The sequence below is a fragment of the Palaemon carinicauda genome, chromosome 2 (assembly GCF_036898095.1).
Source record: "Palaemon carinicauda isolate YSFRI2023 chromosome 2, ASM3689809v2, whole genome shotgun sequence".
Lineage (NCBI taxonomy): Eukaryota > Metazoa > Arthropoda > Malacostraca > Decapoda > Palaemonidae > Palaemon > Palaemon carinicauda.
Window position 1 is genome coordinate 196,220,118 of NC_090726.1, and position 22,422 is coordinate 196,242,539.

Sequence of the window (22,422 nt, forward strand, 5' to 3'; positions counted from 1 at the left end):
GTAGATATCGTACACTACACACACACATCTGAAAAGGAAACTTACTTATTTCTATACTCAAATATATATACAAACATGAAAACATGTTTACATATATATTGAGTAAAAGAAAAGTAAGCGATTAAGTAAAGACAAAACAGACAATGGCTGCCAAGCGAGGACCAAGACAGAGACGTCTGTCACAGTCCGAGCCAAAAGTGAAAGTGAGTATTCACCTGTGTGTGAGGGGGAGGAGGGGTAGCTAGCTACCACTCCCCTACCCCCCCGCTAACTAGCGCGGGGGTAATACACCCTCGTTAAATTCTAATGGCTCGCCATTTCAGCTACGCTAAAAGTAATACCCTTTGTAAATAGCGTGGTTTGTATTTCGGTTACGGAACAACTGAAAATTTTCTACTTTTGTTTAACCAGGTAAGGAAAATATGAACATAACTTATCAACATAACTTTTCCTTTTTTTCTTTCTAAAAGGTTTTTGTTGCCAATAATTCAAATTACTTTTAGGAGATACTGAAAGGTGTTAGAACATAAGTGTAACATGGAAAAGAATGTTTTGACATAATTGCAATATAATAGTTAATTATGAAAAAAACTAAGGCTCCGAACAACTTACTTGATTTGTAAATGCATATGTAGTGATGAAGATCATTGCAGTCAACATTACTGAGCTTCTTTGTTGTTGCATTGTACAGGCCACAAGTTTTGTTTAAATGCATCAGAGGGAAATTATCACTCCACATATCAGCAGGAATCTGGGCCCCATCTGATGTAAATCTCCATGCATTATCCTAATTACAGAAATATAAATGACACAATCAGAACTAGACAAAAATAATTTCCAGTCTTTGAATCTGCATTATGATCTTAAACTATGTTGAAAACATAATAAAATGTACAAGGAAATATCTATCTGCGAAATGAAATCATACATGCATAAGTCAGTTTGCAGGGTGTAGAAATTCTTGAAGAGAGTAAAAGCCGATATAAAAGATCACTTGGAATGAGACAAATCTTACAGTCGTTATCAACCCTTTGAGCACCATCCAGTTATTACCGGCTATATTCTCTTTTATCATCTAAGCATATGGAAATTTCACAAAAATTTGTTAAATTATATATCAATCAAAAGGAAATTTATTCATCTATATGCCAAAAGTCACATGTTTCATAATTTGTGTGCCAGGCTTAATTTAAAATGTCCCCAAAAGGGGCTGGGGTTAGAGGGGCAAATATTTTGGGGAAGAGTTGATGCTCAAAGTAAGTCATATTACTTATTGATCTGAGGCACACTTTTTCAGCACTTCCCCCTTGAAGAAGTACAGTCAGTCTTCTGTCACCGCGTGTGTGTGTGTGTGTGTGTGTTACATAACATACACACCCAGAAAAAAAAGTACTATGGGTGCCCTTGGTTCAATGAACTCTAGCTCCCATAACCAACTAATTCCAAATCTTTCCCATTTAACTATTCACTTTCTATTAAGTTGAATATTATAGATAATTTAGTTATGATTAATTTCTACTTTAATATGATTTCCCTCTACCCTCTCTTTACATTAAATTTTAATCTATTAACCTTTTAATTTATTTTTCTTTCTTTCGTCATTTTTATCCAATCATTTTCAATTTATTATTTCCCTTTAGTAATATTTCATTCCTTCCTGCATGATAAATTATAAGCATTTTAGAATAACAAAAAAAAACAAAAAAACAAGTTTTAAGTGCATACAGTAAAATATCATCATATAAAGGTTGTCTTGGCCTGATTGGTGACGTCTCTGTCTGGTGTTTGCCAGCCGGGGGTTCGAGTCCCGCTCAGACTTGTTAGTGCCATTAGTTTCTGTAACCTTACCATCCTTGTGAGCTAAGGTTGGGGGGTTTGGGGGAGCCTGGTCCTAGCTTGGGTGGAGAGGAAGCTTGGGCGCTGATCATATAATATATGGTCAGTCTCTAGGGCATTGTCCTGCTTGCTATGGCAATGTCACTGTCCCTTGCCTCTGCCATTCATGAGGGACCTTTAGTAAAGAAGCTGTTTGTGTTCTTGAGTTGTTTGTCAATTGAATTTTGTTAAATTTTGGCCGAGGGTAGGCCTAACCTGACTCCCACCCCTACGATTTCAATCTACAAAAGTCAGCAAATAGTCCCGTTTCATATAAAATAAATATCAGCCACCCGTTGAGATACTACCTCTAGAGAGTTATGGGGTCCTTTGGGTGGCCAGACAGTATTACATTACTCTAGTTATGGTTCATTTTCTCTTTGCCTACACATACACTGAATAGTCTGGCCTATTCTTTACAGATTCTCCTCTGTCCTCATACACCTGACAACACTGAGATTACCAAATAAGTCTTCTTCTCCCATTGGGTTAACTACGGCACTGTAATTGTTCAGTGACCACTTTCCTCTGGGTAAGGGTAGAAGAGACTCTTTACCTATGGTAAGCAGCTCTTCTAGGAGAAGGACACTCCAAAATCAAACCACTGTTCTCTAGTCTTGGATAGTGCCACAGCTTCTGTACCATGGTCTTCCACTGTCTTGGGTTAGAGTTCTCTTGCTTGAGGGTCCACTCGGGCACATTAATCTATCAAATTTCTCTTCCTATTGTTTTGTTACAGTTGTTATATTATATATATTTATTTTTATATTATTACTGTACTTTAAATATTTTAGTTTTCTTTGTTTCCTTTCCATACTGAGCTACTTTCCCTGTTGGAGCCCCTGGGCTTATAGCATCCTGCTTTTCCAACGAGGGTTGTAGCTTAGCAAGTAATAATAATAATAATAAAAATTTTGTTTTGCTTACTGCATTGAAAGATAAAATATTGTTTTATTCCAGTATTTCCTAATGTTTTCTTTTTTGTTTTTAGTTGGATTTGCATTTGTATCTCAGAATGTTTGTAAATTGAAGACCTGATCTGCATTGTGGAGGGAGGGATACAGAGCAAAGACTGGGTGCAAAGAAGAGCGGGTGATTTGAAAACGTCTGGCTAAATATAGCAGTCTTAACCGTGAGAAATCAAAGCTTTATCTAAAAGATTATGCAGATCTCTGTACAATGGAATACTGAAACCGCTATATCGGAACCCGCGATAATGGAGGCCTGACTGGATTCCATTTATCAAAAAGGTATACTGCTTAATTTTTCATTTAAAAATTGCTTTATTATGGACCCTTCAGTAATTTTTCTTTACATTAGATATACGGTAATTTATGTATACTGTACTTTACAAAAAATATACTTTAAGTACAGTACTGTACACTGTACCTTACTTAAGATATAATTTGGATACAGTACACTATACTGTACTTGAGATATACTGTACTGTAGTGTGTTCCAGGTCTCTCTCCCATATAGTCTGCATAGCTACTTTGAGCTCAAAAGTACTCGATATGTGTGGGCAGAAAACAGGCCTATCAGACTAATATCAAGCAAAACAAAATTGGAAGTGAACTAAAAGCATTAAAAAAAAATAATGACACAAGACAAGTACAGTAATGCCTCACAACATAAAATTAATTCATTCTGGAGTGGCTTTCGTTTCGTGAAAATTTTGTTGAGTCGTATTTTTCATGTAAATTGCCTAATTCATTCCAATCCCTACAAAAAAAAAACATTAAATTTTATAATAAAGCTAAAACATAACCACAATGAAGTACTGTACAGCCAAATACTGTACATTTGAACAACTCAATATGTCTAAACTGTTAATACCTGTAAATTGAGTAGTTATTAGAACATAATGCAATAATAAATGGAAAATAATACAACACATACAGTACAATACTGTACATATACAAAATATACAGTACCATATGTACTATATGTCAGGCTGGGAGGAACGTAGTGAGGAGAGGTCTCTTTTTTTGTTTCATTTGTTCGATGTCGGCTACCCACCAAAATTGGAGAAAGTGCCTTGGTATATGTATGTATGTATGTACTATACTATTATAGTTAACCCCTACCATAGAGAGATAAATTTTTTATTGTGGAAATAACTTATTTTATTCTTGGCCTGGCAGGCAAATCTCTTTTCTTTCTTAACTTGAAATTTTTTTTTCAATGAGTCATAAAAATCTTCGGATCTCATTTCATAGTGTGAAAATTTCATAAGCAGATTCTTTCATGAAGAGAGGTATGACTCTACGATTAGGTATCAAGTACGTACAACAGAAGACAAAAAATTTCGAAGTATAGCAATGCTTGAAGAAAGAGGGTGACTTTATAAGAAAAAAAAATACTTAAGACAAAAAAAAAAGAACAAAGTTCTAAACCCCTTTAAAGTAAAATAAACTTAGTTCTGGAAACAAAAATCATTAAATCAAAATATATTGGATAGAATTGGAAATAAATAACCCTGAAAACAATAGCCACCAGAGCTAGGACTGGATTCAGAAAATAAAAATTTAAATAATGATGCAAAAACAACAATGCCTTATCATATCTTTTTACAGAAATAGTTACTGAATTACTGAACCCACAGAATCAGCAGAACAAGATATGCTAGAAGCCTATGAGGAATTTACACATTAAAAAATCTTAAAGAAAAACCTTACCTTATATGTTATCCCAACCCTCAAGTTATAATTCCAGCTGTACTCTGAGGTTAATTCATTAATGCTTTGTAGGTCCAAGAGTGTTCGTGGCTCAAAGAGCTGACCAAAACGATTTTTGCAAATGGATTCTGCTTCTTTATGCGTATGTTCGTACTGTCCTAGGGACAAGCATCTAGTACCCGAGGCTCCATACCCAGATGGACAAATTTTTGAGTCTTGAAGAATAAATTAAAACATTAGTATTAATATGCAGTTAGACTATGTTTAAAATATGTTATTTTTATTAATAAAATAAATTTTTGAATATACTTACCCGGTGATCATATAAGCTGTCAGCTCTGCTGCCCGACAGAAAAACCTAAGGACAAAATACGCCAGCGATCGCTATACAGGTGGGGGTGTACATCAACTGCGCCATCTGTCGAGCAGGTACTCAAGTACTCCATGTCAACACAGAACCAATTTTCTCCTCGGCCCACTGGGTCTCTATTGGGGAGGAAGGGAGGGTCCTTTAATATATGATCACCGGGTAAGTATATTCAAAAATTTATTTTATTAATAAAAAAAAACATTTTTCAATATTAAACTTAGCCGGTGATCATATAAGCTGATTCACACCCAGGGGGGTGGGTAGAGACCAGCATTATATGTTGACATTATTATGAGCTAAGTATTTTGTATTTCATTTTAGCAGTTATTCAAAATAACAAACATAAAATAAATAAGTACCTGGTAAGGAAGTCGACTTGAACAATTACTCTGCCTTTTCAAGTACGTCTTCCTTACTGAGCCTCGCGATCCTCATAGGATGCTGAGCGACTCCTAGGAGCTGAAGTATGAAGGGTTGCAACCCATACTAAAGGACCTCATCAAAACCTCTAATCTAGGCGCTTCTCAAGAAATGACTTTGACCACCCGCCAAATCAAGTAGGATGCGAAAGGCTTCTTAGCCTTCCGGACAACCCAAAAACAATAATAAAACATTTCAAGAGAAAGATTAAAAAGGTTATGGAATTAGGGAATTGTAGTGGTTGAGCCCTCACCCACTACTGCACTCGTTGCTACGAATGGTCCCAGAGGGTAGCAGTTCTCGTAAAGAGACTGGACATTCTTAAGATAAAAAGACGCGAACACTGATTTGCTTTTCCAATAGGTTGCGTCGATTATACTTTGCAGAGATCTATTTTGTTTAAAGGCCACGGAAGTTGCGACAGCTCTAACTTCGTGTGTCCTTACCTTCAGCAAAGCTTGGTCTTCCTCATTCAGATGGGAATGAGCTTCTCGTATTAACAGTCTGATAAAATAGGATAAAGCATTCTTTGACATAGGCAAAGATGGATTCTTAACTGAACACCATAAAGCTTCAGACGGGCCTCGTAAAGGTTTTAAATAGAACTTAAGAGCTCTTACAGGACATAAGACTCTTTCTAGTTCATTTCCAACCATACGATAAGTTTGGAATATCGAACGATATTGGTCAAGGCCGAGAAGGCAGCTCGTGTTTGGCTAGAAAACCAAGTTGTAGAACATGTAGCCGTTTCGGATGAGAATCCGATGTTCTTGCTGAAGGCATGAATCTCACTGACTCTTTTAGCTGTGGCTAAGCATATCAGGAAAAGAGTCTTTAAGGTGAGATCTTTCAGGGAGGCTGATTGTAGCGATTCGAACCTGTCTGACATAAGGAATCTTAGTACCACGTCTAAATTCCAACCAGGTGTAACCAAACGACGCTCCTTCGTGGTCTCAAAAGACTTAAGGAGGTCCTGTAGATCTTTATTGTTGGAAAGATCTAAGCCTCTGTGACGGAAGACTGATGCCAACATGCTTCTGTAACCCTTGATAGTGGGAGCTGAAAGAGATCGTTCTTTCCTCAGAAATAAGAGAAAGTCAGCTATTCGAGTTACAGAGGTACTGGTCGAGGATACGGATACTGACTTGCACCAGTTTCGGAAGATTTCCCACTTCGATTGGTAGACTCTAAGGGTGGATGTTCTCCTTGCTCTAGCAATCGCTCTGGCTGCCTCCTTCGAAAAGCCTCTAGCTCTCGAGAGTCTTTCGATAGTCTGAAGGCAGTCAGACGAAGAGCGTGGAGGCCTTGGTGTACCTTCTTTACGCGTGGCTGACGTAGAAGGTCCACCCTTAGGGGAAGTGTTCTGGGAACGTCTACTAGCCATCGAAGTACCTCGGTGAGCCATTCTCCCGTGGGCCAGAGGGAAGCAACTAGCGTCAACCTTGTCCCTTCGTGAGAGGCGAACTTCTGCAGTACCTTGTTGACAATCTTGAACGGAGGGAATGCATATAGATCTAGATGTGACCAATCTAGTAGAAAGGCATCTATATGAACTGCTGCTGGGTCCGGGATTGGTGAGCAAAATATTGGGAGCCTCTTGGTCATCGAGGTTGCGAAGAGATCTATGGTTGGCTGGCCCCAGGTGGCCCAAAGTCTCTTGCATACATCCTTGTGGAGGGTCCATTCTGTTGGAATTATTTGTCCCTTCCGACTGAGACAATCTGCCATGACATTCAAGTTGCCTTGGATGAACCTCGTAACTAGTGAAATGTCTAGACCTTTTGACCAGGTGAGGAGGTCCCTTGCGATCTCGTACAATGTCAGAGAGTAGGTCCCTCCTTGCTTGGAGATGTACGCCAAAGCCGTGGTGTTGTCCGAGTTCACCTCCACCACTTTGCCTTGAAGGAGAGACCTGAAGCTTTTCCAGGTCAGACGTACTGCCAGTAGCTCCTTGCAGTTGAAATGCATTGTCCTTTGATTCGAGTTCCATAATCCCGAGCATTCCCTACCGTCTAATGTCGCACCCCAGCCTACATCCGATGCGTCCGAGAAGAGAACGTGGTTGGGAGTCTGAACAGTCAGGGGAAGACCCTCTCTAAGGTTGATATAGTCCTTTCACCAAGTCAGACAAGACTTTATCTTTCCGGAAACCGGGATCGAGACCGCTTCTAGCGTCTTGTCCTTTTTCCAGTGAAAAGCTAGATGGTATAGAAGAGGACGGAGGTGTAGTCTTCCTAGTGACACAAATTGATCCACGGATGACAGTGTCCCTACCAGACTCATCCACAGCCTGACTGGGCAGCGTTCCTTCTTCAGCATCTTCTGGATGGATAGCAGGGCTGAGGGTTGATCGTCTTGTTCAGCAACGTCCTCATCAGAGGGTTCCTCATCCGAATCTGATGAGGAAACGGCAACGGAGTGGGCAACGTCTGACTCGCTGAATCCGGTCGCACTGGTGGATGCGTGACGGAGCCGGACGCAATATCATGGCACTGCTGCACAGTCTGTGAACTGTCAACAACCATGGGTGCGCGAGGAAGTACAGCGTCAACCCGAACTGTCTAGACTGTCTGGGTTGTGCAGTCAACACCCTACCGGGTTGCTGAGGTTGACGCACTGCGTCACAACAAGTCACCTCTGCTGGTTGTTGAACGTCTTCCTAGTGACACACTGAACGTCAACAACCACCTCCGAGCGTCGCTTAACGTCAACGTGCGACTGGCAACCCACACTGGGTCGCATCGGTGGAGGAACCACCTCAACTGGCAGACGCGAGTAGGATACCTCAGCGTCAACAGGGCGCACAACCAACCGGTTGGAAGGTTGTTGGCCAGAAGGTTCTTCTCCGCATTTAAGTCCTCTATCAAGGACACAAGCTTGGACTGCATGTCTTGCAGCAAAGCCCATTAGGGTCTACGGGAGCAGGTGTGGCAACAGACGGGGTTAGCGACTGAGGCGGAACCATTTACCATCCCTGGAAGCCTTGTTATGTGTGACATAATAGAACAGCAAAACTTCAAAGGCTCGACAAAAGTTGAGAAGTTGACCTGTAAACAACTTGGAGCGTCTCCTGGCTAGGCGCCAGGGCGAGTCTACCAGAATTGAGAAGTCTATCTGGGCAGAGGCATGAACTCCCAAGCCGAGAACTTCTCTCGTGTCCTATCAGACTCTCGCTCTATAAGCCAGTTTAAAAGAAGGGAGATCAAAGGCTGTATACCTAAAACTCCTCCTGGTGCAAAAACCAGTCGCCTAGCCAACGTAACGCTCTCTAGGAGAGCGAGAGAGCACTAGCTTAACAACAACGGCTTCGAAGTAGCTAGGCCTAGTGTAAGCTCTGACGTTTAGGCGAACGAGGAGCAGCAGTTACAAGATCCGGACGAAGATCCTTAAAAAAATATCATGATTTAATTAAAGTCCTTAGGAGGCTAAGCAGCTTAAGGCTCCTCTCCAAATGACAGAGTCCTCAAAGGAATATCAGTAGGAGGGAGAACAGCACTTTCTCATCTACAGGAACCTTGTCCGATAAAAGCTAGGTTATCTCAGTGAGTCTCTCACTGGTGCATTAGTAGCAGACCAGAAGGCAACGTCATGTAACTGCTTGACAGTCTGTGAACTGTCAATTACTGAACTGTCAACCACAACAGGTGCGTGAGGACATACAGCACTGGTGCATTAGTAGCAGACCAGAAGGCAACGTCATGTAACTGCTTGACAGTCTGTGAACTGTCAACAACTGAACTGTCAACCACAACAGGTGCGTGAGGACATACAGTGTTCACTCGAGACTGCTTTGACTGTCTATACTGAGCAGTCAAAACAACTCTAGAATGCGGAGGTTGACGCACAGCGTCAAAACAAAGCAACTTAACTCCGCCCTCCTGTTGTTGTGGTAACTCGCGAACGTCAACGGAGGGTTCCATGCGTCTGTGAACGTCAACGTGCGGCTGGCAGGGTACACTGCGCATGGGTGGTGGAACTCTCACAGCCGGAGTGCGGGAGAAGGTAGCCTCAGCGTCAACTGAGTGCACAACCGTGGTTGGTTGTAGGCTAACGGGTGCAGCGTCAACCTTCTCCGCACGATACTCCTGCATTAAAGATGTTAACTGTGTCTGCATGGTCTGCAGCAAAGACCACTTAGGGTCTACAGTAGCAGGTGCGGCAACAGACGGTGTTACTGCCTGTTGCGGTACCGCTTTGCCTCTCTTAGGAAGTGAGCAGTCGTCGGAAGACTGCAGCAAGTCCGAACTGACCCAGTGGCTACAACTGGGCCGTTGGACTTGCGCGGAAGGGACCGACTTGCGCTTAATAAGGTGCGAGACCTTGGTCCATGGTTTCTTACGAGAAAGCTCTTCCGCAGACGAGAAGTAAATGGGCTCTCTCGTCTTTGTGTGGGTGGGGCGATCTAGGGTAGATACGCCCGAAACCACGGAGGGAAACGTCTGTTCGTTGATCAAGGCCTGACGAACCCATAAGTCGTTCGACATTACTTCTCCCCTGGGCTTGGGAGCTTGCAAGAAGTCCCGGACTAGGTGAACGACAGGCACGAACAGACGAACCCTCGGACGCAACACTGTAACACTTTGCGCATATCACTTTATCACTTCAATTTTCTGTTTTGCACTTATTTCACTGAAATCGAAACTTTTACTGATTTCTACCTGAAACACGCAATTCTACCCTTCATTAAAAGGTAGTAATTGCGAAAACAGTCGTATAATGCAGCTCATTAATACTAGCAAAAACAGAAAACATATATAAAGATAAAGAATTCAGTGGCTGGGAAAGAGACTAAACACTAGTTCAAATAAACTACGTTTACAAACTCTCACCGCACATAGCCTGGGGACAAGAATAAAACCCTAGAAACGTTTTACCTTCTTCCCCGTACAGCGACTAGGGAGGAGAGTAACACGAGAACAACGTTACCCGCTTGAACGGAACGTTTTTTCTCCTCTCTCTCCCTCCGTCTCTATCTCTCTCTCTCTTACTCTCTTGATTTCGCACCTGAGAGAAGAGCCCAATTATAAATCGTCAAAAAAACATGTTATTTGGCTAAAGGAAAAAAACTGAAAGGTTTTCCAAATAAAAAGTTCCTTTAATTTAGAATTTAAACCATTTAAGTTAAGAAAGAATGAACGAAACGTCAGAATCGATTTACTCTTACTGCAAAGTGAAACCGTGAAACACTCTCTCTCTATCGTAACGATAGAGCGCATGTTGAACGTCCTGAACGTCAACAACTGCGTAGTCTAAAAAAACTAAACGTTAGTTCATCTTTGAAAACAGTACGAAGACTATCAAAGATATTCTTTCATAAAACATTAAATTTAAAATGTTTTAAATTCCTTAAAGGCTAAATACGATATAACGGGCTCAACGTTGATTAACTTCGGTTCCAAGTTAGGACCGCCTACTATCAGGAAAGGTCGCATATAAACAAAACATAAAAATTTATTTTTATATGTTTATAATAAATGGAAAGTTAATCGAAGAGGCCTAATAAAGGCGGAGAGATATAAAATATATAGATCTATAACGTGTTAAGCAAAATTACTAAAAACCTAAACACACTTCCGTCTAAGGGAAGGGTCGGCCATTTAAAAGTGAAAGAGAGTCCATACTCTCTTTGTCACCATAATTAAATCTATCCAAAACGAGTTCAAGTTTTGAGATGAAGATAAAACCCCTGCATAGCGAAAGCTCAAAACTAGAATAGTGTACTTCACCAAATAGTTGTGAAAACAAATCCAGTTAGTAACAGCGTATTTAGTAGGTCTTGCCAGTGGCACGACAGAGAGAAAATTGGTTCTGTGTTGACATGGAGTACTTGAGTACCTGCTCGACAGATGGCGCAGTTGATGTACACCCCCACCTGTATAGCGATCGCTGGCGTATTTTGTCCTTAGGTTTTTCTGTCGGGCAGCAGAGCTGACAGCTTATATGATCATCGGCTAAGTTTAATATTGAAAAAGGAGGATTTAAAAATGTAATTTCAATTATAAAATTTATAATTTTCATCCTAACAGGATATTGATAATGTCTTTCTCTCGAAACCTGGTTTTACATCGACTTATACCCTCAAACTAAAAATTTCATATTTTCTTTCCTTTCAACAGGCATTGAGATACAGTAACCTGGTGGTCAATGGCAATTGCCCAGGCCTCTTTCCTTTTTTCAGTCTTGAAGCTAAACAAATTCCCAATCCTTTTGGCATCATTATTCAGTTGGGTAAGAAGGGTAGGGGCATGTATATAGACATCATGCGACCATAAAAATAATAGAATTAGAGCACAAGGATTCATAAGCCCTCTTTGACCTTAGACAGCATTCACGGCTCGGAATACAGGTTAGGCTAGACTCACTGACTTTGCGTAAAGGCTCACTAGTCTTCTAGATTTAACAAACAAATCAATAGTGATAAAAACTAAAGAAGCTCATTACTATCAAACCTCAAAAAGCTTGTAATTTATTGGTCTAGTCTTCTATAGATGTTCCCATGAACTAAAAGTTAATTTCCTTCGGAATCTCCAGAACAATTATCTAAATCGCAATATTTTGGTATGAGAAACAAAGAGAATGAGGATCATGACTTCGCAGCAATGACTCCCTAGAATAACTCTCCGAGACATTAATAAAAAATCCACAAGGACACATCTCTAATCATCAATAATAAATAAATCGCAAAAACCACCCAATCTGGAGTGGGGTACACACAGATACAGCGTAAGGTTGAAGAGAAGACTGAAAAGACAGAAGGGTTGCAGCATACCAAGGACAGGGTTATTGCCATCATCTCATTACTGTGCTACAGGAATAAGCCTTTTTAAAGGAAATAAAGCAGAAAATTTTTAGATTTAGGGTATACAGTACGGTGATATTGAACCATGCTTTGAGAGAGAAGCCTTATGAATATAATCATAGTTTCCTGAAAATAATTTAAATTGCACACAAGAAAACAAGCAAATTTTTCTATGATAATACTAAAACTGAATAACATTATTATTCTACAGCTCTGCCTTTAAGTTATCCCTCAAAGTTGTCATTGAGTTGCATATTCTACACATTCTAAAGCTAAATAAATTCCTTCTCATCCAAATATTTTTTCCTATGAATTACATTCTTCACATGGTCAAATTTGTGTTAAGTGAGAACAATTTCAAAATGCATATAAAATTATAATGTTGTAGTCATGTTAGAATGGCACTATAGATAGATAAGATGGATTAAAGAAAAAGAGTAAATATTCATTTATGTTTGCAATACATAAAAATATTAGTTTAAAACTGCAAATATGCCATTGTCCGTTGTTACATAAAAAATAATCTAAAGATTTATAAAGAACTGTGTACATATTTAAAACTTACGATGTTTTCTTGAACAGATTAATCTGTGCGAGTTTGTACACAGCCTGATTCTCAGACCTTGACCGGCAATCAGGATCAAACATTGTCCTGGTTGACTTGGTGGAGATTCGAGGAGGGTCTCATGGTACGGATTCATGTCGAAATTAACGTCAGCCACAGTTTGTATGCTGCCATAGCCTTGGTCCACCCAAATCCATCTACTATCAACTAAGAAAAGTAACATTCAAATATTAGCTCATTCAAACCGACAAGAGAAATAGACTATCAAGAATATCACTTAGTCTGTGCCATAAGAAAATAAGTCTAAAATTAACTTTTTCAATAAAAATTCATCACTTCAGCAAAGACTATTCAAGCCCCTATACTGTACAGTGCACATATCCCCTAGGTATGTTGGCCAACATGCATAAAAACAGAATTTTAATAATATAATTTTTCATTTCTATACTCACCTCATGTACATATTGCTTCTCCATAAGACCATATTATTGTTGTTTGTCCCAAATATCCCTTCAAAATGTTCCAATTTTATTTCCTTTTAAAATATACAAGCCTCCAGTAAAGTAGTGAGACAATCTAGCAGTTAATGGTAAGTCACAAGTATTCCCTATTCCTTAACATTAAAAGTCAGTGGGGAAGCAGGTACGCATGTATATGAACATCAGGGGAGTATAGAAAGTAAAATTCTATCATCAAAATTCTGCTTATTTCTATGATCCCCGATGTTTATATTGCTGACTCCCGCACTCTGATGGAGATGGGACATCAGTATTATAAATAGATAGGTCAATAAAAATTTGAAATGCATAACCCAATTAGAATTAGAGATTCAATAGGATTAGAATTTAATGGGAAGATCTCAAAAACCTTTTCCTAATAGTTCCAGACCTCCCAAAAAATCAACACCCAACCCCCTACCCCTTTTTCCAGTCCTCCATTCAATCAACCTACAAATGACCTACACTCGTTTCCAGATTTCCATAATCTCCAAATGGTTTTCTAACAATAATTGGAATAATGAAAAATAAATCTATATCTTAATTTTGTTTAGCAAATTTAGAAGGTAACAGCAGCAGCCGCTATAGGACATAAAGGCCAATAATCTCGATATGAGAGACAAGATTTCTGAAGATATCCATCTAATACTAAACAGGTATGTTATTGAACTGTCTCTAGAAGTCTTTGCCAAAGAAATCTTTCTGCAACTTTTATGAGATGTAGGATTACTCCGAATATCTAGGACCTTAATCTACAATGTTTATACAAGATTTTGATCCAAACTTGGCGAGTTCCCGAGCCTAAAATCTTCAACACGGAGATACAACGCCTTATGGAAAGATGATGAGTTGATATTCCAATCTCACCTGGTCAATTAGTTGTACTGCCTGCAGTGCTCGTATCTTGTTCAAAGTATACAGAACATCTTGTACTCAACAAGAACTACTATTCTCAGATGAAATACTTATATCAATTTCTGATAACGGGAACAGAACAAGGAAATTGTACTGGACTCTTCGTCTTAAAACAAATTAGCTCTGTATGCAAATTAAAACGACTATCAATTTCAGCTCTCAAAGCCCACCTTGAAAGATAATTGTAGATTACTATGCATTTCACCGTTAGATTTATAGGTCAAAGCCCTAAGATTAAAAATTGAACTTACTACATATGCAAAACCACATCCCAATCCTTACAAGTCGACTTGATTACTGGTGGTCAATACAGACAAGCTTAAATATATCTGTTATAATACCAAAAAGTAAATGTCTAATCCCAGATGCCTGAGTAACAAATTAAACAGGGAATGGAAAATCATTCCAAAAGGACACCTTAAAGATCTAAAGGTTACTCATTAATGGCAGAGGCAAGGGACAGTGAGAATACCCTTGCAGGACAATGCATCAGAGGTTAACCCTGTCTCCACCCAAGCTAGGATCAGGGAGAGCCAGGCAGTGGCTGCTGATGACCCAGCAAGTAGATCTATAGTCTCCCCCAAACCCCGCCATCCCTAGCTCACAAGGATGGCAAGGTTAGAGACACTACAAGAAACCATCGAGCTTAAGCGGGTCTCAAACACCAGTCCAGCAGACCTACGGGCAGGAAAGTTTCTAATAGGCTACCAAAAGCACATCTTGGAATTTCAAAAGCCTTAGGCCAAGGTTGCGAAGGGCGCTCATTCTTGGCGAAAAAACCCAACTGCAATGAACAGACAGCTTTGCTATCCTGAAAACCAACGTTCTTACTGAAGGCATGGACTTCACTAACCCTCTTGGCTGTTGCCAGACTCCACCATCTCCGACTGTTCTACGCATTACAAAATCCATGAGGAGTATAAACAACATAGGTGCCAACACATTCTCCTGGAGTACTCCGCTGTTCACTGGAAACTCATTTGATAAAGTTTTAACAAGACGTAGCTAGCTAATTATAGTTATTGGTGCATTCTTAGACTAACCCTTATAAAAGTGAACCAACTATTGTATTTAATACAAAATAAAGGTAACTGTTTTTAATACTTAAAGAGGCCAATCAATACCAACTGGTCGGCCTGTAGTCTTTCCCAACCGGGCAAAAGTAGGACAGTCTTCCCCCTACTGAGGAGATTGTCATACTGTTCTTATGATAAGGTTTTTGAGTTCCGTTGGCAATTCTTCTGGAACGTCGACTGTAACAAAAATTTTTTGTGCTATCTCTTGTGTGGATGGATGGAGTGAAGAAAGCTCTGGGTGATAGGAGGATAGATGTGAGAGAGGCAAGGGAACGTGCTAGAAATAGGAATGAATGGCGAGCGATTGTGACGCAGTTCCGGTAGGCCCTGCTGCTTCCTCTGGTGCCTTAGATGACCGCGGAGGTAGCATCAGTAGGGGATATAGCATTATGAAGCTTCATCTGTGGTGGATAATGGGGGAGGGTGGGCTGTGGCCCCCTAGCAGTACCAGCTGAACTCGGTTGAGTCCCTGCTTAGGCTGGTGGAACGTAGAGAGTAGAGGTCCCCTTTTTTGTTTTGTTTCATTTGTTGATGTCGGCTAACCCCCAAAATTGGGGGAAGTGCCTTGGTATATGTATGTATGTATGTATCTCTTGAACAAAAATGTCTGAGTTTGAGAAATCTAACCTGTTATTGGAAGGTTACGTATTCCTGGAGACTAACCTTAGGTCATCAGTTTCGGTTCTGTTCTTTACTTGAGCAACTACTTTATCAATGTCCACGCCATCTAACACGAGTCCCAAAATAGAGGAAATTAATTTTTGTTTTTGTCTCTGATACTGAACCCAAACCCCACAAAGGTTGAAAATGCTTCTGAGGTCTCATCTGACACAGTTTCATCTAAGCAAGTTAGATAATCTAGAGCTACATCCAAATACTTTTGTCCTTCAAATTTCTCTTCTATGGGATTAGAAACAACACCAAGGAAAGTGATTCAATTACACTCCCCATACGATTACCTACATATAATATCTCTAGCTATCCAACTTGCATAACCTTCAAATAAAAGATTTTCTTTTGTAAGGCACAATAATTGGAAAAAAATTTATTACTAAATTACAATCCAAGACAGGGCCAGGTAATTAGCAAGTCTTGTACAAATTAGCACATGACTGTGTTAAAGAAGGTCTAAGCATAAAATGCAAACCTGAAACACCAGCTTTTTTCTGAATCCAACATATTGATCTTCTTTTGTTTAATTTATCCAAAACAAACATGTAGAGTTGAGGCATGTAAACTGTTTCGGAAGTAGCCACTTTTCGGAATTGGTAGAATAAGAGACTTTCAAACTTAATCAATTCATTAGAGTATATCTTAGCAACATGGTTACACAATGAATGAAAAGGTGATACTTTTTCACTTTCATTGTCTTTCACTTCATTTTACCCTTTCTCATTTTTAGGAGAATGTGAAAATCAGCTGATTACTTGGTTTGTTTACCATTTGCCAGGGGGGGGGGGGGGAGCTGCAGGAGTGCGAACACTTGCTTTGGTTTTGGATAAACCACCACCTACATTACCCTTGTTAACACTATTGTGAGACAACACAGTGGCCGAGCTTGCAAGCGAACATTGTACACTATCTAAAACAGGATGAAAACGATTGACTTCGTTCACCTCTTCGGAGTTTAAAGAAATCATACGATATGACATGCCATCCACATAAGCAATATGAAACAGATGAGAAGCCCTCACTTTAACGAGTGGAGGGATACTAGAATCAAGACTACCCACTCGGTCTTAAACCTCACAATCTACTAATAATACAGTAATGAGAAATCAACTTGAAAAAGGCTATCTGACAAATTACAAACCTGTTACATTTTAAATATAGAGTGAAAAAGGAAATGCACATCAAGTTGTACCTGAGTCACTAACACACGGCTTGGGTTGCATCAACAAGATTCTCCAATTCAGTAATTTCCTGCAAACCTATCCACAAATAATTTCAAATCCAGTCGTTTTACTCATAATTTGGATTGACAACAGACTAGGATTACTTGATATGTCATTCCTCACTGCATTTTTCAGTATGATCCTAATGGTAATGAATTTCCCCCTAGGGAATCTTATCTCTGCTGAATCTGATAGCGCAAATAACACTAAGGAAATTTAAGGGTTGTGGTGGCCGATGCAGTAACGTCCCTGACTGGTGAACTCCAGACTACTTCCTTTGGTAGCTACTCCCTTTGGTTGCTGTAAACTCACCATCCTTATGAGCTAAAGATGGGGCGTTTGGGGGAGCCTACAGGTCTATCTGCTGAGTCAACAGCCATTGCCTGGCCCTCCTTGGTCCTAGCTTGGGTGGAGAAGGGGCTAAGTGCTTTGTAGAATGGAAGGCGTGTTTGAGATCTTCAGTATTAGTATTAACAGCATGAATGAGTCTATAAACATTTTCTCAAAAGAGGATGATCAGCAATTCACTAGAAATTAAAATCAACCTCAACAATAAGAAAGAAAAGGCAATGTGGACACTGACATGAAGTTTTAAATATTGCAGATAAAACTATCTTCATTAAATTCCATACATGAACAACAGTTGAATCATGAGTAGTGTCTTATATTACCCCAATACCTATGATATTCATTACAAAATAAAAAGTGAAATGTATTTCCCTATATTATATGCATCATTTACAATATAGTATTTGGATTTTTTGGCACAAAGTCTATCATTCTTGCTTACGCAAAATTAAGTGATATAAACATTTACAGAGAATCTCAGGTAAATATAAGACCTTCGATATTTTCATTTATCTACCCCATACCTCTAATGTCTACATTCCTTACAGTTACAAATAGCAAATGAATTACCAATAGGTTAAAAAGTAAATATACAGTAAGCACAAAAAAATCTAGCCAAAAAATATTTTCTGGGCTCTACCTGTGCCGCTCTGTGAAATACTCCTTTTACATCATTTCTAAGGTAAAAACTGCTATGAAATTACCAGAGAAAAAAGTTGCATAGGAATGCCAGGTTGAACCCAGCTCGCTCACCTATAAAGGTGTCGGTATAATAATACTGGGGCGTGATAAATCACAACCAGAGGTCTCGCACCATTTAGATATCTCCTCTTCAATATCCCCATACAGCGAGGTGCCGTTCAACACCCACTACCGAACGCTACTACCACCAACTCAACCCACGCCAGTGACGTCACTCCTTTTTCATAGCATCTTGCTGTTAGCTGTGTGTTTTCGCTACGGTGTTTTTCGGTGATATTTTCTACGCTTTTGTGAACGATGTCGGATACCAATGTCTCCCCATCTAAGTTAAGTACCAGATCTATGAGTTTTGAGCTTTTGGAGGTAGCATCGCCCTTATTTTTAATTCTATTACAGTTTTTGTTGTTTCACCATTCGTTGGCCCCGCTTCGCGGCCACCATGCTGGCTTGCTACCTCCTTCACTCGTTCTTAACATCTTACAATTAGTCTTCTATACTGATTGTTTTTCGTTTCGAACCTGTTTCACAGGGATTTATCACCGATTACACCCTGTTATTATGTTATTATGATATTATTCTACGTATCATAGTTTTTGAACTTTAGGTTGGCTTGCTTGCTCGCCCTCGGGCGCGTTCCTAGTTGGTTTTGCTACCGCGTTATTGCGTTTTTTACCCAGTGTTTTCTCTTTACCACCTCTTTGTTTATTGCTTTAGTTCGAGTGGGACTCTCGCGGGGCAGTTTTTAGTTTTATTTTAGTTTTGTTATCCTACCGATCGGCATCTACCCAATGTAGTGTTATGTTGGCCCCCCTGTCCAGCTCGGCTCCTACCCGTGCTGGAAGGCTCGGCTCGTTTTTCTCCCTGCCTTCCCCTGCGTCCCTCTCTTACTATTTTATTTTAGCTTACGCATGCCTTATAACCTAGTTCAATGTGTCACATTATTTTATTACACTTTTTATTATCCGTTTATGATCATTCCGTTTGTTATTTTCAAGGTTCCATCGGTCAGGTTGGTACTCCTGCCCTCCCTCAGTCCCACGTGATCGCCTCAAGCTCCCTTATTGGCTAGTTCTTGCTCCCTTCTCTCCCCCTATCGGTGTATGGCCCCCCCATACCCCCATCCCCACTCCAGGGATACCTCACGTCTCTCAGAGACATTGGAGTCAGCTGTTTTGCCTTACGGGTCGAGTCCTCTCGTTCCCCAGTTTCCCCCTACCCACCCCTCCCATCCCTCTCCCGGGATACCTACTGACTCCTTCCCCTAGTCGGAGCCGAGAACGACTAGCGAGGCTTTTTAATCTAGTACGCTCAGTTACCTGCCTTTCGTAGCCATTTTTCCTCCGCCGCTCTGATTGGCCATCGATCGGCTGGGGATATCTCAGCTGTGTATTAGGTTTTTTCCAGCGTGATTCCCTCCTTGACGTTCCGCACCCCACGGAACCTAGACGATGGTAGTCACAATGTTATTAGCGGGGAATCGCGTAGAGTTTTTACCTTTTGAGTTTTAAAGAGTTTTATTATTGCTTTATTGCTTTGTTTGTTAAGGTCCTTGTGACCAGCGATGAGTCTTTGGCTCCCCCCTCCCCCCTTTTTTCGACTCGCCTACCCCGGTAGGCTAGTGGTGACCCCCGGGGCCCCCCTCAGTTGTCTCCCCGGAGCCAACTATATAATCAAGCGTCAATATTATTATAATGTATTCTATACTTCCCCGGTACTGACGGGATAGTATACCTCCCCACATTCTTGATGATACTCTTTTTGAATGATCATAACTATATGCGGATTTGCTAATGTTTACCTATACTAAGTGTTTTCTACCGATTACTATAACGGTTTGTAATGTTATTCTTAGTTCTAGCCCGGCTTGATGCCAGTTTAATTTTAGTACCCGGAGCCCCCGGGCTCCCCTTGGGATCATAACCCCCCTTGGGATCCTAACCTACTATGGGATACTTATGTATCTTTATATTTACAGGTGGTCCGCTGTAAGATGACAGCATGTGCGGCCGTACTCCAACAAGCGTGCGGCCACGATGTGTGTAGGTCGCATTCCCACTGTGCTGTCCAAGTGGACGACTTGATCGTTTAGCACCCGGACAACTGTTTAGTCTGCTACGGGCTGGTCTCTACGCTCACCTCGGACTCGGTAGGTGTCCCTATCGTTACTGACTAGATTTATTTAGTTTTAATCTTTGGGATTTTATGTTATTTCCATTGTTTCCTCTGATCGAATGAACCTGTTTATCACGACCTACATGTTTACACTTCCTTTGTTGAAGTCACTTGCCACTATTAACGGCCTACTTTCTTTCAGAGCTCTCAGTCTTTTAAGAGCTCGGACCTGGCGACCCTTAAGGTCTGGGTCGGCGAGTTCGCCCGCAACGTCAAGGCTAAGAAACCGTACGTTTTGTCCGAGGAGTGGTGCAATTTGATTTACCCCAATGCCAAGACTTCGGCTGCGGTCCCCAAGGATGTGGCGGACCCCATCATACCCAACATCAACAAAGCCTTGCTCCTAACTGAGGACCAGGAGATGATGGGTGAAGCTATAGTGGAGGACGTCGCGGCCATCAACCTCGACATCGAGCCTATGGCTCTCGACGAGCCGGAGCTAGGTAGGGAGGTAGGTGAGGCAGGTGGGTCCCGGGCTAAGATTCCTCTCCTTAGTCTGTCTTTCTCTCCTTCATCAGCTAATTCTTCTTTTCAGGGTTTCCCGGGGAAACACGGGGCTGATACCAGGCCTCGTCCGGTTACCCCGAAGGTTAAGGCTCAACGCAGGCCTTTGCTAAAAACCCGTAAGTCTTCCAAATCTCCGAAGTCAGTCAAGGCTTCCTCTTCTAGAGTCCCCAAAGACTCAGCTGTCGCCTCTTCTTCTTCTCATGGGTCGAGAACGAAGACAGCCTCCACAACCACCCCGGTGGCTCCCTTTGATCTGGACGCCTTTTCCAGCAAACTACTGGATCAGATTTGGTCCATGATGACGTCCCTCACTGAGAGGATGCAGAACAATGAGAGTCTCGTGGAGAGCCTCATGCGTTCAGGGCTGCCACAACAACAGCAGTACGCCATCCCGGACGCCTCCAAGCTCCCAGAGTTCACCAAGAACAACCCATGGAGAATGGCTTTGCACTCTCCTTTCAAAGATGGCATGCTGACCATCGAGGGATGTGGTACCCGGCCTATCGAGGACTTCGAGTTCCCGCCGGGTCTCCAATTCCCCTTCCCCGGTTTTGCTCATTTGACCGAGGAAGCTCTCGTTAGACTAGACAAAGTTCCCAAGGAGAAGGTGATCTACCCGAAGGAACAGGCTCAGTCTACCTGGGTTCAAGCACTGAACGAGTGGGAATGTGTGAACACCATGCTCACACCCCACAAAAGCTCTTACACGATGTTCGTGGTAGACGAGCAAACCCCCACTTTGTGTGTCACCAAAATAATGGACATAGCCCATCAATGAGGATAAACCGTTACCGCAACTGCGGGAAACGGACCTAACCTCCCTCCTGTTCCCAGGAGATCACGAGTGTTGGCATAACGCCCCAGCCACCTCCACGACGGGCAAACTAAGCGCTGACTATGCTTCCACACAGTTCAGCGAACGTCTTCCCAGGCTCCCGGATTCTTTGATCCGCCTCAAGTTCGAAGCCCGGGCCAGGCTCAGCAGGTCTATTAACTCAGCTACAATGGCTGAGATGACCTCCGTAATGTACGGGGAGGAGCCCCTCTTTATGGTTCTAACCAAATCCCTGCTTCAGACCTTGCTAACTGATGCCTACGACTTCCTCGCAGCCAAACGTCATTGCCGTAGACACGTCTTGTCTGAGGCCACCATCAGACATGAGCCTAACAAGCTCATTAAAGCCCCGATTTGGGGTCCTGACTTGTTCCAGGAGGATCTGGTTAACAACGTCCTCAGCGAGGTTGCAAGGGTCAACCAAAGCCTCAAGGTTCGGTGGGGCCTAGTCCCCAAACGAAAGTTTGAGCGAGCCGGAACCCACTCTCGAGGTAGGAGGAGGTTAAGGCCCTTCCAATCCTCCCAAAATCGACAACCACTTCAGTTGGTCCAAACCATCCCGGTGTCGCAGGGTAGTCAGCCGTCTACTTCGAAGGGACAACCCCAACAGCAGTATGTGTTGGTCCCTCAAGCCAGGTAGCAACGACCTCGTATGCTACCTCCCCTGCCTTTAACCCCGCCTATGAAATCCAGGGTGCCTTCCAGGGTTACAAACGCCCCAGAGACTCAGGTGCGAGGGGTACTATTCGCAACAGAGGTAGCGGAAGG

The 22,422-nt window shown here is 41.5% G+C and overlaps 1 protein-coding gene across 1 annotated transcript in view; it reads right to left on the reverse strand.

Annotated features, from left to right (window-relative positions):
* Positions 1-22,422, reverse strand: part of LOC137629437 (uncharacterized) — a 319,508-nt gene that overhangs the window by 236,006 nt on the left and 61,080 nt on the right. Inside the window, exons 5-7 of the mRNA XM_068360702.1 lie at positions 12,708-12,914; positions 4,554-4,768; positions 613-787 (exon numbers count right to left, since the gene is read on the reverse strand). Of these exons, the coding sequence (XP_068216803.1) occupies positions 613-787; positions 4,554-4,768; positions 12,708-12,914 (597 nt within the window). The remainder of the gene's footprint in view (positions 1-612; positions 788-4,553; positions 4,769-12,707; positions 12,915-22,422) is intronic.